Here is a 13,646-nt window from a genome sequence, read left to right as displayed (position 1 = left end):
TTCTTGCAGGAAAATCCCCTTGGCCTTGGAGAACTCCTCCTCTGTTGCACCTACCCATAGGACAAGCACAAATTCCCATGGTAGCACTCCTTCAGGCTTTCTGGGCCCCCCTGCCACCTTGCCCCAGACTCCTTATAGCCAATCCTACGAGGGCAAGTCTGTGCTCTCCTATGGGACCACTTTAAATGCCCGCAGCTCCCCACAGGGCGGGGCTGAGCACCCGGCCTACGGCATTACGCAGGCCCGACAAGTGTCTTCGTCGCCGCAGATGCCTTCAGCCCACTCGTCCTCATCCTCTTCTTCTTCAGCTCCTTCCCTAGCCTCAGGCCGGGCGCTTAAGTCCCGTTCCTCCAGCAGCAGCACTACCAAGTCGTCATCGTCCTTCAGGCCCAAGGAGATCTCCTCTGGCTCCTCCACACCTGTCATCCCCAACTCAACTGGTGGGGGCAGCATTGGAGCCAACAGTAACAGTAGCAGCACTAGTTTAGGCTTGGGGAAGAAGAGGAAGAACAGCTCTATTCTTTCTTCATCCCACGGCCCCTCTGAATCATCCTCTTCTAATGCCAACTACTCTTCCTCCTCCTCCTCTTTCAAGAAGAACTGTGCAAATGTCGGCAGCTCAGGGAGCACCTACCACCACGGCTCATTAGGTCCTTCATCCTCATCGTCATTGTCCTCCTCCCACAGTGGAGTCCACAGCGTGGGGCTTAACTGTGGCCCCACTGTGCGGACCAACTCACTTAGCCTCAAGGCCGAGCCTTCTGGAGGTTCAGCAGGCGGCTCCTCAGGGCCGCCAGCACGAGGTCCTCCCTCGGGCAGCCCTGCAGAGTCCATCAAGCGCATGAGTGTGATGATGAACAGCAGTGACTCCACCCTTTCCCTGGGGCCCTTTGTCCACCACCAGTCCTCATCCGACCACCACACCAGCTTCAGCCACCACTCCTCAGACGGGCGCCTGGAGGGCAAGAAGCGCAAAAGCTCTCCTGCCTCCAGCAGCATTAATAGTGGAGGTGGGGTAGGGGGGCTCGGGGGAGGAGGGGGATCAGGACCAGGTAGACCCAAAGTGGCCAAGTCACCTGCCATCAACAACATCCATGGGAAGCATGGGCGGAGCATTCCAGGGACACCAGGGCTACCAAACAACTCCCATTTACATCAGGTGAGCGGCAGCGGGATGTGTTGGATTTTGTAGCACTGACCTTTAACGCATTCTGACACCTCCTCAAGAAAAGTGCAAGAGTAATTGTACATTTATGTGTAAACACACAAAAAAATCCTGTTAGCAAGACTAGCACCAGTACTATTTTGGTCACGTCCACTATTGGATAAAGTCCCTTCATGTACTCAAAGGAGATAACAGTGTGTGACCTAAAACTGTTTGTATTTGGACAAAAAGCCAAAACTCGAACTGAAGCAGTCAATGTAATTCAGCTGACATTCATTTTGTTGTCTACACCTGGGATTTTTCCACTGTGAAATGTCAAAGACATTGAAAAGACAAAGACATTGAAAAAGAAGTTTTAAGAAAAGTAACTTCATCATAAACTGAACATGTGTTTGTGGGAAAGAGATGGCTCTAAAGAGGCCAAATCATCTGGCCCCAGATTACAGGTGCATGTGTCATTCAAAAGATTAAATATATTAGGGATGTCCCAACCACGTTTTTTTGAGTCTGACTCAGAGCCTGAGTTATTTGATTTTGAGTATCTGCTGATACCGAGTCTTCTATAAAACATTATGAAACGAACTAAGAGCAAAAAATAAGATCCAGGATGTCCCTTTTTTTTTTTTTTTTTACCAATGGCTCTTATTAACATATTAACCTGTAACACTTATGCACAATTGTGCATGTATGCAGTGCAGTGTATTGTAAACTTCTATGAGGTAGCTTGAATTACAGTCTCAAGTCAGAATAGAACACAGAAATAAAATACAATTTTCTTCACATTAGGAATAGTGCAACATTAAAGACTCAGTAGTCTAGTATTAAAACAAATAGCCGCTTAACTTGAAATAAGCATCAAAATATCAAATGCAAACAAACGAGCAAATAAAAGTGACTGTTATCAAGTAGCCTAAGGCCAGTATTGTTCTTTTTGGAACTGCACTCCTAACTCGTATTCTCAGTGCAGTGTATTGTAAACTGCAGTGCAGTGTATTGAGGTGTCGTATCAAGTTTGTGGTGTTAAAAGCAGCTTTGTCCTTCCGACCTCTCGAGATCCTGATTTTGCATAGCTCACAATTTGCAATTGCATTGTTCTTGTCGTTCACTTTGAAATATTTCCACAGAGCAGACATAGCAGCAGCATATCACGCGCCTCAGCTTCAAAACAAACTGCTGCGTGCTGCCCTGTTCCGCGCATGTGCTGTTCAGTGGCGTCTGTCACAGACACAGACCCGGTCTGTAAACGTTGGTAGTTAATAAATATTATTTTATTCTCATTTATTTTGAATCACTAATAGCCCATATATTGTAAATGTGGTTAAAAATGATAATAAATATACATATGTGTATATATATATATATGTATATATATTATTTATCCGATACCTGATCCGGACATAACGTCCGAGTTCTGATCGAGTCAGCAGTCACGTGGTCGGCCCCAGTTTCCGATCACGTGATTGGATCGGGCCAACCCGAAAATATATCGAGAGAAAAGCTCTCATACAAGGTTACTTGTGTCATTGTTCGCTTCATTTGTATTCATAAAATTCGCCGAAACTCTCCTGAAGTCAATTTTTTAAAGCCGTCTTCTCCGTTGTTTTAAAAATGGTGTCTGTCCCACAGATATTGCAGACATGTCTGAGTCTGGTATGACCCCTCGACTCACCACTTTAAGTTGAGCTGTGACATACAGTAGGGCTTATGGGAAACGGTGTTTGTCAGAGGTCGCTTGAAGTACTAAACAAGATTGATTGTTAAAAAAAAAAAAAAAAAGCCACATTGCATAGTGCTGAGAGGGCCTCTGTTCAGGGCTGGTTACAAATGTCAGGGGGATTTTAAATGAGGTTCTCTCACTTTCGTGGTTGTGGTTTTTCACTTTTTCTCTATAAGAGAGAAAATGAAAGAGGAATTCTAGCTTTTTCATGGATACAGCATGTCAGCTGAATGAATTGAAAAAGCTGATGGACCTAAACTTTACCCTGTTTGAGCTTCACATTTACCCTGAAGCAGTCTAGCCTGATAGCAAACAGAACACATTTTGTACTGCGATTTTTTTACGCTTTCATTAAATGAGGTCAAGGTTTTTCTCCCAGGATAACTTGTGAGACAGTGAAGTAACACCAGAACAGTTTCCAGACAGATTACTTAACAGCTCTCTTTTTTTTTTTCTCTCCCTCTACTCCAGCCAAAGGCTCGTCCCTGACAGTGGTGTCCGGCTTCTGTGTATGGAACCGGCAGGCGGACGGGGAATAGTCCGGAGCGGTCTGCATGCTGCTCTGGGCTGCACGAGGCCTTCTAAAATCAAACCCACATTACTCTCAGCTTCCCACAATCCTCAGGGTGGAGATGATCTGGACTGCCCAGTGAAGTCAATGTGGTCCTTACTATTTCTCCCAAAGCCATGTGTGTGTGTGTGTGTGTGTGTGTGTGTGTGTGTGTGTGTGTGTGTGTGTGTGTGTGTGTGTGTGTGTGTGTGTGTGTGTGTGTGTGTGTGTGTGTGTGTGTGTGTGTGTGTGTGTGTGTGTGTGTGTGTGTGCGTGCGCGCGCGCTTGCGTGTGTGTGTGTGTGTGTGTATAAATGGGGCGGTGGGTGGCACTGTATGGGAATAGCATGGAGTGCCAGGGGTCCAGTGAGCGAGCCAAGGACCCCCCATGCAAGTGTTGTCCCAGTATTGTGAGAGGTCTTCCTGTCTGGTTGGAACATTAGCAACAGCCATGGGTCTCCTGAGCTGTGGTTCAGAGCTCACTGAGTTCAGGTTAAGGGCTGCCATGACAAGCCGTCATGACGCTGAGCAACTGGGGAGACAACAAGCTGATCTCTTCCTTGTTTGTTAGAATGAGTGCGTGTGTGTGCGCGTGTGTGCACGAGTATTTTTCTCATGTCAGATTCTGCTGGACTACTGGAATTTCCAACTTAATTACACCCCCAGCGCCTGATCTCAGAAGCCTTGGAAGGAGAGCAGGAGGAGCAGCAAACTGTTACTTGCAACACCTTAAACAACACACAATCACCTTGTTGTTTCACTTTCCATTAGTCTGACTCACTCTGGCGACATGTTGAGTAACCTCGGGTTGCGCGCCGTAGCCTGAGAGAAGCCCCTAGAGACGATCTGGTCAGTTCTTTTATTATCCAGAATAATTATGCAAGTGTTACCTTTTTATGATTTCTTATGAGCTTTTTACACTGAACTACAAAGAGTCTTTGTAGACATGGTGGAGACAGTTATGCTTTCAAATGTGAAAAGGACGCCTGATGTGCCCATTCGATTGAATCTTTTGTCACAGAGATAGCTTGTTCTTGAGGACACCTGTTAATTTTCTGAATCTTTTCATTTTGCAAAATGATCGCCACAGTAGACCTACCCCCAACTGTGAACAGCACTAAATAACTACTTTCTCCACAGGCACTGCTTACTTGTCCACAAAGCTAGCCAAAAGCTGCTATCAGCTTTGCCAACTACTTTTTTTTTGTTTTAACTAAAAGGTAGGCAGTCTTGCTCATGAAGCAGTGATGGTGCATTGCCTGTGTGGATATGAAGAAAATCTGTGCAAACCGTATTATTGCCACAACTTACCTACTTTTTACCCATACGGCTGTGTGAAATCTACAGCTGTCGTGGACAGATGTGAATTGTAATGTTTATTTTTCCTACATAGGGAATCAGGTATGGTACGTCTTAACTGGAGCAAACTTTATGCACGTCACCTGTCTTCTGTGGGTTTGATTGTCCCTCCAAAGTGTAACCACTACCCAAGCTCTGGGTGTTCAAGATTCAATGCCTCACCGTAACACTACGTCAGTGTGTGTCGAGAGATTTGTCACAGTAGAACGAATAGCCAGGCATTATACTCTGTTCCTTTGTCAAAGTGTAGTCTTAAATCAGGCAATAGTTGCCCATCTCGTTGGGAGATTTGCTTATTTTGAGTGGTCTCGAGTGGGTTTTATAGTGCGAGATTCATTGAGATGGCTTCAGGGGACATATTCAAACTTTTGGCAACACCTGTTGATTTATGGAACCTCCACTGATGTCAGATAGTGTGGAAAAGTAGGAGAGACATTTTTTAAAAAGAGATTCTTAATTTAGCTTTTTTCTTGTAGCCTATGTATCAAACAAGTATTGAAGTATCCCTATTTGAGAATACATATTTTGTTAAGAAATTGTACATAGTGAAATATGTATTTTTGCACAGGCATTTTTCGTACACGCTGAATTTTTGGTACAGTTTTCCAAAAAAAAAAAGTCATTATTTATTTAGTAAAAAAAAAAAAAAAAAGATGAAAAGCTAGAGTGGTTCACTGCCAAGTCTATATAATGCAATACGCCTATATGTAGAAGCTGAAGCATCTCGTGAATCATGTACTGAGAACCTTTAAGGAACAAAGATGAAGTGTTGCCACTGTAGCATGTGTCTGTCTGACAGAGGATACCTTTATTCACTTTTCAAGGTCTCAATCACATGTGCTTTTACAAGACATTTTATGTTGCCTATGAATCAACACAAATACAACTAAAGTTACTATGTGACCCAATTAGCCTGTGATTTTGAACTGTCCTGCAGGCTTGAAGCTGTGCCCGTTGTCTCACCAGTTTCCACGGACTCTTCAGTCACTCGCTTTTAGACCTTAAACACATTTCATGATTGAAACTCTTTTTATAAAAGGCTGAAGGGACGTAAGCAATCACTGCAAGGAAGAGGAACACTTCAAACAGTCCAACTGCTTGCATTATCGTTGCCAAACAAGTAATTTGAATCACAGCTTTTTAAGTAGTAGTTTGCAGCTTTTAAAAGAAATATCAAATTAAGAAAGTGCCTGAATTTGTTTTACCCTGACTGTTTGAGGACAGTATTCTTTAGGTTGTTTTACCTTACTTGAATGTTCGAAGTGTTTAGGAGTTTGCTTTTAAATCTGCCTATGAACCCTAAATGTGGTAAAACCTGAGCATGTCAGCTGCCCATTATGAAACACTTTAGTATTGTGTGTTTTTCTTTGGAGAGGGGTGAGGTTTATCCAAGTTTTCCAGACAAGATGTTGAGATTTTGTGTTGGCCTCAGCCTGTGTGGCTTAAGCCCCCTCTGGTTTACTGGGATTTGTACGTAAAAACCTTCAATCAAGTGTTTTGTTTACCCACAAACTCAACTTGACATCTTGGCATTGTTTCCCAGAAGACGGAAACACCGCAAGGATGTTTTTTTATTAGCACCATAGACTTGGAATGTGAAAGTGAGAGAGAATACAGCTCGTGTCTGGGAGGAAAAAATAAATCCACCATTCATACTATGTAAAAGCGTGTATAGATTTTTTGTATACATTATCAAAATCATTTTCAGCTGGACTTATGTATTGGCTGCTATGTAATTCATGAACAAAACATAGGTTAGAATTAATATTTAAAGAAAAAAGATTGTATAGTATATTTGTTTTGTAACAAGTTTCTGTAAATAAAATAATTTATACTGCTATTTATATGAAATGATGTCTCTGTCTCTTTCCTAAAAGAATGAAAACCAGCCTTGTAATTCGAACAGTTAAACAAATTTTATTATATACACAATATAAGAGTCACTTTGTCAGACAAACTACAGGATTGGATATACCAGTCAGAAGGAGCAAGTCCCCCTATGCTGTAATGACAAAAAAAAAATATGGCCTCTGCAGTTACATGTTGATCACTCTGGACAACTTCTGGACTCTGTTGAGCAGCAAGTCACCCTTCTTTATGGTTTCCTGGTACTGCCAGTTTTTGCTATCGGGTCTGCAAAGAAGATCAGGAAAAGATTGAGAGTTCTGCCTTCGGTTACTGGGGTATCTCTGAAGTTTTCAGCTTTCAAGAATAGTGACATTACCTATTGGTTTCCACAATCTCATTCACTTTATCAATTTTACAGTGGAGACGGCCAGCAGCGATGAATCGGGACAGTTCCCTGAGGAAGGAGAGATTTGGTCAGTTAGCCAGAACAGAAACCAGCGACAACATGACGCATCCCCTAAAACCTTAACCTCAGCATGGTGTGGGGAAAAAAGGAATACCTACACTTAAAGGAATAGTTTTGGGAAATGCACTTGTATTGTTCCCTGCCATGAGTCAGATGAGATGATTGATACCACTCGGGTCTGTTGGGTGAATGTCGAGCAACAGCCAGCAGCTGATTAGCTTAGCATAAAGAACAGTAACGGGGTAAACTGCCCAGGCTCTATTTAAAGGTAAAAAAAATAAAGCTCACTAAATAGCAGGTTCTATCTTTTTTGCTTCATCTCTACAAAAACGTTGCAGGTGTGTAGGGACAAGGGCTTGACTAGTCGATGACAGTAAGAACCACAGTACAAACTGGCCGGCGGCGGTAGCTCTTATTTTCCAGACATGAGAGGTATCAATCCTCTCATCTATACAATTTCCCAACATGTTGAAATATTCCTTTAATGTTCCCAGGAAGCTTTAATGAAAAGGCTATGGTGACTGAACACTAACGCCCACTGATGGATAAAGGACTGCACATGTAAAGCTTACTGGGAGCAGGATTCGGGTCATTTGTTCTCAGTTATTGTTTCTGTGTTGTTCCGTCTGTCCTTCCATAGAATTTGCGCCTGTAACTCCAGATCTGAGTTTTCAACCGGATGCTTGAAAATAGGGATGAAAAAATGCTGATCCATCGTGCATCTACAAACGCATCACTAAAGCTTATCTGACAGAAGTGAGCACTCAAATGCCACCCTGCTCTAAAATCCAGAGAACACTAGAGAGAACTACAGCGAGGATTTGTACGGTCACATTAAGGCTCAGCTGGTGCAAAAAAATTAATTTAATTTTTTGTCTCCAGAGGATGTGGCATATGAACGGGGTGTTTTGGTACTCACTGGTCAATGAACTCCGTGCTGACGCCAAAGGCCTCTGCCATGTAGCCCAGGGTGAGGGAGCGGTAGGACTCTAGCAGCTGGCTGTAGGCCTGGATCCTCATCTCCCTCACATAGTAGCGGTAGTGTGGTGCAAAGAGCCAGTCCTTCTTCATTTCCTGCTCCACCATGGCTGTGGCACAAAGAGTCATTATTAAAGTGTCACAATGTGGTCTAACAGGCAAAATACAGTAGCATGGAACACAGAGGGAACTTTATGAGTTTGCCTTGATAAATGGCAAAATAACCAAGACCAGGCTTCCTCACCCAGAGATTGGAAGAAGACAGAGTAACGGCACTCGTACAGGGAGAACAGATACTGGCGGACAGAAGGCAGACTGTGGAGCACCTCCAAGATCTCTGCTCCCTTTATTACCTGAAGAGGAACACATTTCATTACAGCCATAGTGCCAACTTACACACATACTTGTCCCTGCCCATAACCTGGGTGAAGTAATTTCACACATCCAGTTTACATACTGCATATAGAAATGAAGCAGTCAGTCGGACTCATCACCTTTTCACTGCTTACACTCTTATTAAAAAAAAGACACACAGACAAACTTCCCCAACAGGCTTTCCTGAGTACACACACTCTGTCGTCTACCTTTTCACGGAGGTCAGGCCGTTTGAGGGCAATCATGCAGACGTAGACGGTGTAGGTGACAAAGGTCTTGTAGTCCATGAGCTCGTAGGAGGTGAAGGTGGAGACTGTGTCGAGGAAGAGCTCAGCAGCTTGTTTGAAGTCCCTGATAGCCACACAGTACAGGCCCTGGTAGACCTTCAGACGATTCCTCCTGTCCCAGTCTCCCCCCTCCTCAATGAGGCTGTAGGGACGGATATGCATAGGTAGATGAGTACTGGAAGTGTGGGTGGAAACTAGGGCTGGGTGATAAAACGATAGCGATATGTCTCGCGATAGACACGTCATCAATATCAATAAAAAATGCGTTTGATAAAACATTCGATAATTTTTTTTCTTTGTCAGAAGAAACCTGATGTTGCTAAGCGAGGTTGGTTGCATGAACAAAGGCACTCGCTCTGAGGTAACCGAGCAATGTAGGGAGTAATCGCTAATCAGTGAGAGAGACACGCTAACACACCAATCATGTAACATTATCAAGCTCGGTTGCACCATCTTGTTGTCTCGTGGTTGATGCTCCGCGAGGAGTGAGATGAGAAATAGAAAGTGAGCGCTGCAGCGAGCGAAGAAAGCTCGCCAGTATGGAGTTTTTTGGATTTTGTAAGTCGGACCGTAGTCAGACAGATGTGGTCTGTAACTTATGCAAGACTGTCATCCCCACTAAGACCGGCAATACCACAAACTTATTTAACCACCTTAGCCGCGCTCACTCTTTGGAGCGCAGCCGTATTCGCCAACGTTCGCCAACCGCAGCACCACCGCACAAGCAGCTGACCACCATGCAGAGGTATCTGCTTCAGTGCCTGATGACAAATCATCTAAAAGGCACGAAGACGTAACGGAGGCAGCGGCATATCATATAGCTAAAGACATGCTTCACTGAGCACTGAGGAGAAGCCAGGTTATAAACATCTCTTACACGCACTTTTTTTTTTCTTAAACACACTTGCAATAAAAAATATCATTGAATAGTTCATGTATGTTTAGAGTAAGAAGAGTGACTAAAGTTGTTCATATGTCTAGGCTGGTTTTATAGTTCAGTCAGTGTTACTGTACTGTCTATCATGTTTGTTTGTTTGTATGTTACAGATGTCAAGTCTACCTCAGTTTCTGCTGTTTCCAAAACACTGCACATATCTGAAAACATTTTATTCACCAGAGGGTGAATCAGCTTGTGAACTTTCTGCACTAAACCTGCAGAAAAAAAGTTCTCAGGTTTCTCTCTGTTTACATTTTTACACTTTTTTTTACATTTATTATTTGAGTGTTTTCCATTGTTGTGTTGACATTTCCTTTCTGCCTTGATAGCTGAGGGGATTATAATCAGAGGAAGGTTCAATTTAAAATAAAAATGTTTAAAATGAATGTATTTTTCTCCTGGTCCTTATTTTAAATAGGTCATAAAAAATATCAATAATTATCGATATCGACCAATATAAAACACTTATATTGCAATAGAGTTTTCAGCCATAACGCCCAGCCGTGGTGGAAACGTTTCAGAGTCAGGAAGTCGGAGCCTTTACCTCTTTGCTTTCTCCGAGTTGCGTGTGATGAGGTCACTATCCATGTAGAAGAGGCCGATCCTCAGCAAGTAGAAGACGATGTCTAGTCTGTGACCCAGAGCCACTGTCTTGTCATAGGTCTTCCTGAAGGCTGTTAGAGCGCCCTCCTGTGGACGTACAAGACAATGTCAATGAATCCACTGCCATTCAAAAACATAAAAGACAAAGAGCCGGTTTAGGAGGGATGTACAGCAACATAAGAAAGTAGCCATTATAGATGATCTGACATCCTAAATACTGAGAAGCTGACATCAGAGACTGCAACTAAAAGTCAACGGCCAAACGTGCTGGAGAGCGCTTCAGTAGCACTTAGGATTTTGGCTCTGATACAAAACAGTGTTGCTGAGTAAGAAAGACATCAGTGAGTGATATTTTTCTTAAAACATAAGCGTGATTAAGTGTTGGTGATATTAACTGGCTCAAACACCAACATTAAACAAACGTGCACTCTGAAAAGTCAATTTTTCAACACCTGAAGTGAGCAACTTTCAGTGGATCATAGTATGTGTTGGGAACTCTAACAAAAGCAGGAATGTGCTTGTGCAAAGGAGACACCTGACATGAGTTTGTCCTGAAACTGAATGACCTTGCATGTGCGCGCACACACACACACCATGGACAGCCAATAAGCAATCATAATTATTCGCAGTATTGTGTTCCACAGGTCCAACAGATGGGATAAGCACTAAGTATCACGCCAATCAATATGGCCACAGAGTTAGGCCTGGATTTGTAAATGGGTTTTAATGGCGACACGTCTTCCCTTTCTAGGATCACTGTGATCACTGCTTCAGGAAGCATTTTTACAGATAGTGCAGCTGATGATAGAAGTTGCATATATGTAGAGATCTGCCACATGCCTGTTTCTATTTCCCCAGGTACTGCAATGAATACAAAGTATACCAATGTGTCAGACAGTGACAGATGGAATACATTTACCACATTGGCTCAACAAAACACCCACAAGTGACCAGTTTTACTTATCACACTGTACAGTGAGCTACCTTGTCTCCAATTCTGATCAGATATTCAGCCTTGGCCATCATGGCGTCTCGTATCTCGCTCTCTCCCAGGTTCTTCTCTGCATCCTCTAGCACATCATCCAGGCGCTTCAGCTCCTCCTCGTTGGCCTTCTTCATTTTACTCAGCAGGTCTGCGTCCAGCTGCCACTTCAGGTCCTTGCACAGACCTTCATAATACGGCGCCATATCTGAAGCAGAGAGAAACCAAGTTTGTTTAACACGTCTTATATTTAGGATCCAGACAGGCTTTGCGTTGATTTTTTTCACGAGCCTCTTTTATTTTGTGACCCTAAATTCCACTCGAGGAAAATGTTAAATAAAGAACCTAAAAATACACTTAACTTGTAATGTTACGCAAAGTTTAGCAAACAATCCTTCGTCTGATTGCCTGTTGACTTGCCAAATGACGTTTGCTAATAGTTAGCCAGCATGCTAATTGCGACTTGATGGTCGTTATGTTCACGCGGAATACGTTTTTACACTCATCTGCAGTTATGAGTCAATTATCCGCTCAGTCAAATAACGTGTGTGCGTACATTTACGTACATAACGATCAGACTATTACGGTTTCATGTCACATAGTACGGTGATATGCTAACTCACTGTTAGCTTTGATAGCGTCCATGAGCTCAGTCTTCACTTTAGCATCTTGGCGATGCCCGTCCATCGTGAGCAGAAACTTGAGTTGTGCTATCCTCAGATCGGGGTTCTTGGGCAGACCCTCTTCCTCTAGATTCTCTAACGGCATTTTTAGTCCTAAATACAGAAGCAAACACACAAACTGAAGGCTTTCTTTGTGCAGATAGAGTCCACTACACTCCGTTACCAGCTAGTCAACGATGACTACGGAAAACACTGGACAGTGTTGCTTCCGGCGGAGCGTCAGTCAGCGAGGGGAGTCAAGAGCGGAGGACAGCCTGACACTGAGGCAAGTTATTATTTACTGCCTCCTGCTGGACATAGGTATGAACAACACCTGGTTCCCCATTCCATACGGCATAATAGCACACAGCACAGTGTCGCACAGGCCAGCAGGAGCACCGTGACAAACCTCTGTGAGCCACCAGCCATCGGTGGGCCTTCAAAACATCCATAACGTTTTAACAGCCCGGCCCTGTCTGCTTCTTTAGATTTGTTCCTCCAAAAAGTGATCACCCGCCGAAAAATTTCTATTATCTGTCAAATATAACGATCAAGATCACAAGGCAGGAGCTGCAATCAGTTTTTGGCAAGTGCGAAACTGAACTTTTGGGTTTATTGGCCCTTTTATTATTATTATTATTATTATTATTATTATTATTATTATTATTTTATTTTTTTTACCCTTTCAGTATTTCAACTGCTTAAGAGGATTGGGTGAAATATTATCTTAAAAAATTTAACCCTCCTGAAAGAAATTTGAAAGACAAATAACCTCACTTTTTGGCTAATTAATTTCATAGGGTGTAAAACCAGGGCTACTCAATTATCTTCAAATAGGAGCACATTATGCCAAGGCATCAGTGGAGAGTTGCTGGATCTGTCTCAAAGTGCCAGAGATTTACAAAGATTTCACAACTGTTGTAGTACCACGCGCTGATTCAACACATGTACAGTGATGTGATCAAAGTGATAAGGCAACAGACCTCTTCTTTTTTTTTCTTGACGAACATGCAAAGGTGCCCGTGATGCCTACTGACATATTACACTTAATGTCAATAAACAGTGAATGTTGGGCAGTTTGTCGGATATTTCTTAAATCATTGTAGTTATTCAGCGCAATGAGATACAGATTAATGAAGCAAAGTTGTTATTTGTAAAAGACTAACACCCTGATCAAGACAAATAGGTTTTCAGGTTCAGTGATCTTTAATACTTTAACAAAATCAGTACAATTAAGTTTACCAAAGCTACAGGTTATGTTAAAATGGCTTTAATTTATCCAAAGCAAGTAGTCATAACAAACTAGCCAATATTTAACACAAACGCTAGTTGTAGTTCATACTCCAGTGAAGCAGTACACTTTGCCTACCTTGTAGGAATAACACTAACACAGCGATATCAGACAGACCTCAAACAGGTGGTTTTGTCCTCCATCAACTGTAGTTATTTATTATTTTTTTTTTATCTAGAAGAGTTAAAGCTAGGCAGCACGGTGGCGCAGCAGGTAGTGCGCGTGCCTCACAGCAAGAAGGTCACCGGTCGGGCAGGGCCTTTCTGTGTGAAGTTTGCATGTTCTTCCCGTGCATGTGTGGGTTCTCTCTGGGCACTCCGGCTTCCTCCCACAGACCAAAAACATGCTCATTAGGTTGATTCGTGACTCTAAAATTGCCCCGAGGTGTGAGTGTGAATGGTTGTTTGTCTTGTGTGTTGCCCTGCGA

At 43.0% G+C, this 13,646-nt stretch overlaps 2 protein-coding genes across 2 annotated transcripts in view; one reads left to right on the top strand and one right to left on the bottom strand.

Moving 5' to 3' along the window:
* LOC139328722 (ataxin-7) overlaps positions 1 to 6,635 on the top strand; it is a 30,148-nt gene extending 23,513 nt beyond the window's left edge. Inside the window, exons 12-13 of the mRNA XM_070958688.1 lie at positions 10 to 1,159; positions 3,354 to 6,635. Of these exons, the coding sequence (XP_070814789.1) occupies positions 10 to 1,159; positions 3,354 to 3,371 (1,168 nt within the window). The 3' untranslated portion in view covers positions 3,372 to 6,635. The remainder of the gene's footprint in view (positions 1 to 9; positions 1,160 to 3,353) is intronic.
* Positions 6,636 to 6,679: 44 nt separating this feature from the next.
* psmd6 (proteasome 26S subunit, non-ATPase 6) lies at positions 6,680 to 12,149 on the bottom strand. The gene is made up of 8 exons (XM_070958689.1): positions 11,890 to 12,149; positions 11,269 to 11,474; positions 10,226 to 10,371; positions 8,667 to 8,886; positions 8,327 to 8,435; positions 8,024 to 8,192; positions 7,015 to 7,092; positions 6,680 to 6,923 (listed from the first exon to the last, which is right to left on the bottom strand). The coding sequence occupies exons 1-8, from the start codon at positions 12,032 to 12,034 to the stop codon at positions 6,827 to 6,829; spliced, it is 1,170 nt and encodes a 389-aa protein (XP_070814790.1). The 5' UTR covers positions 12,035 to 12,149; the 3' UTR covers positions 6,680 to 6,826.
* Between the last annotated feature and the right edge of the window lie 1,497 nt (positions 12,150 to 13,646).

Source organism: Chaetodon trifascialis, chromosome 3 (assembly GCF_039877785.1).
Source record: "Chaetodon trifascialis isolate fChaTrf1 chromosome 3, fChaTrf1.hap1, whole genome shotgun sequence".
NCBI lineage: Eukaryota > Metazoa > Chordata > Actinopteri > Chaetodontiformes > Chaetodontidae > Chaetodon > Chaetodon trifascialis.
This window is presented reverse-complemented; position numbering and strand designations above follow the sequence as displayed.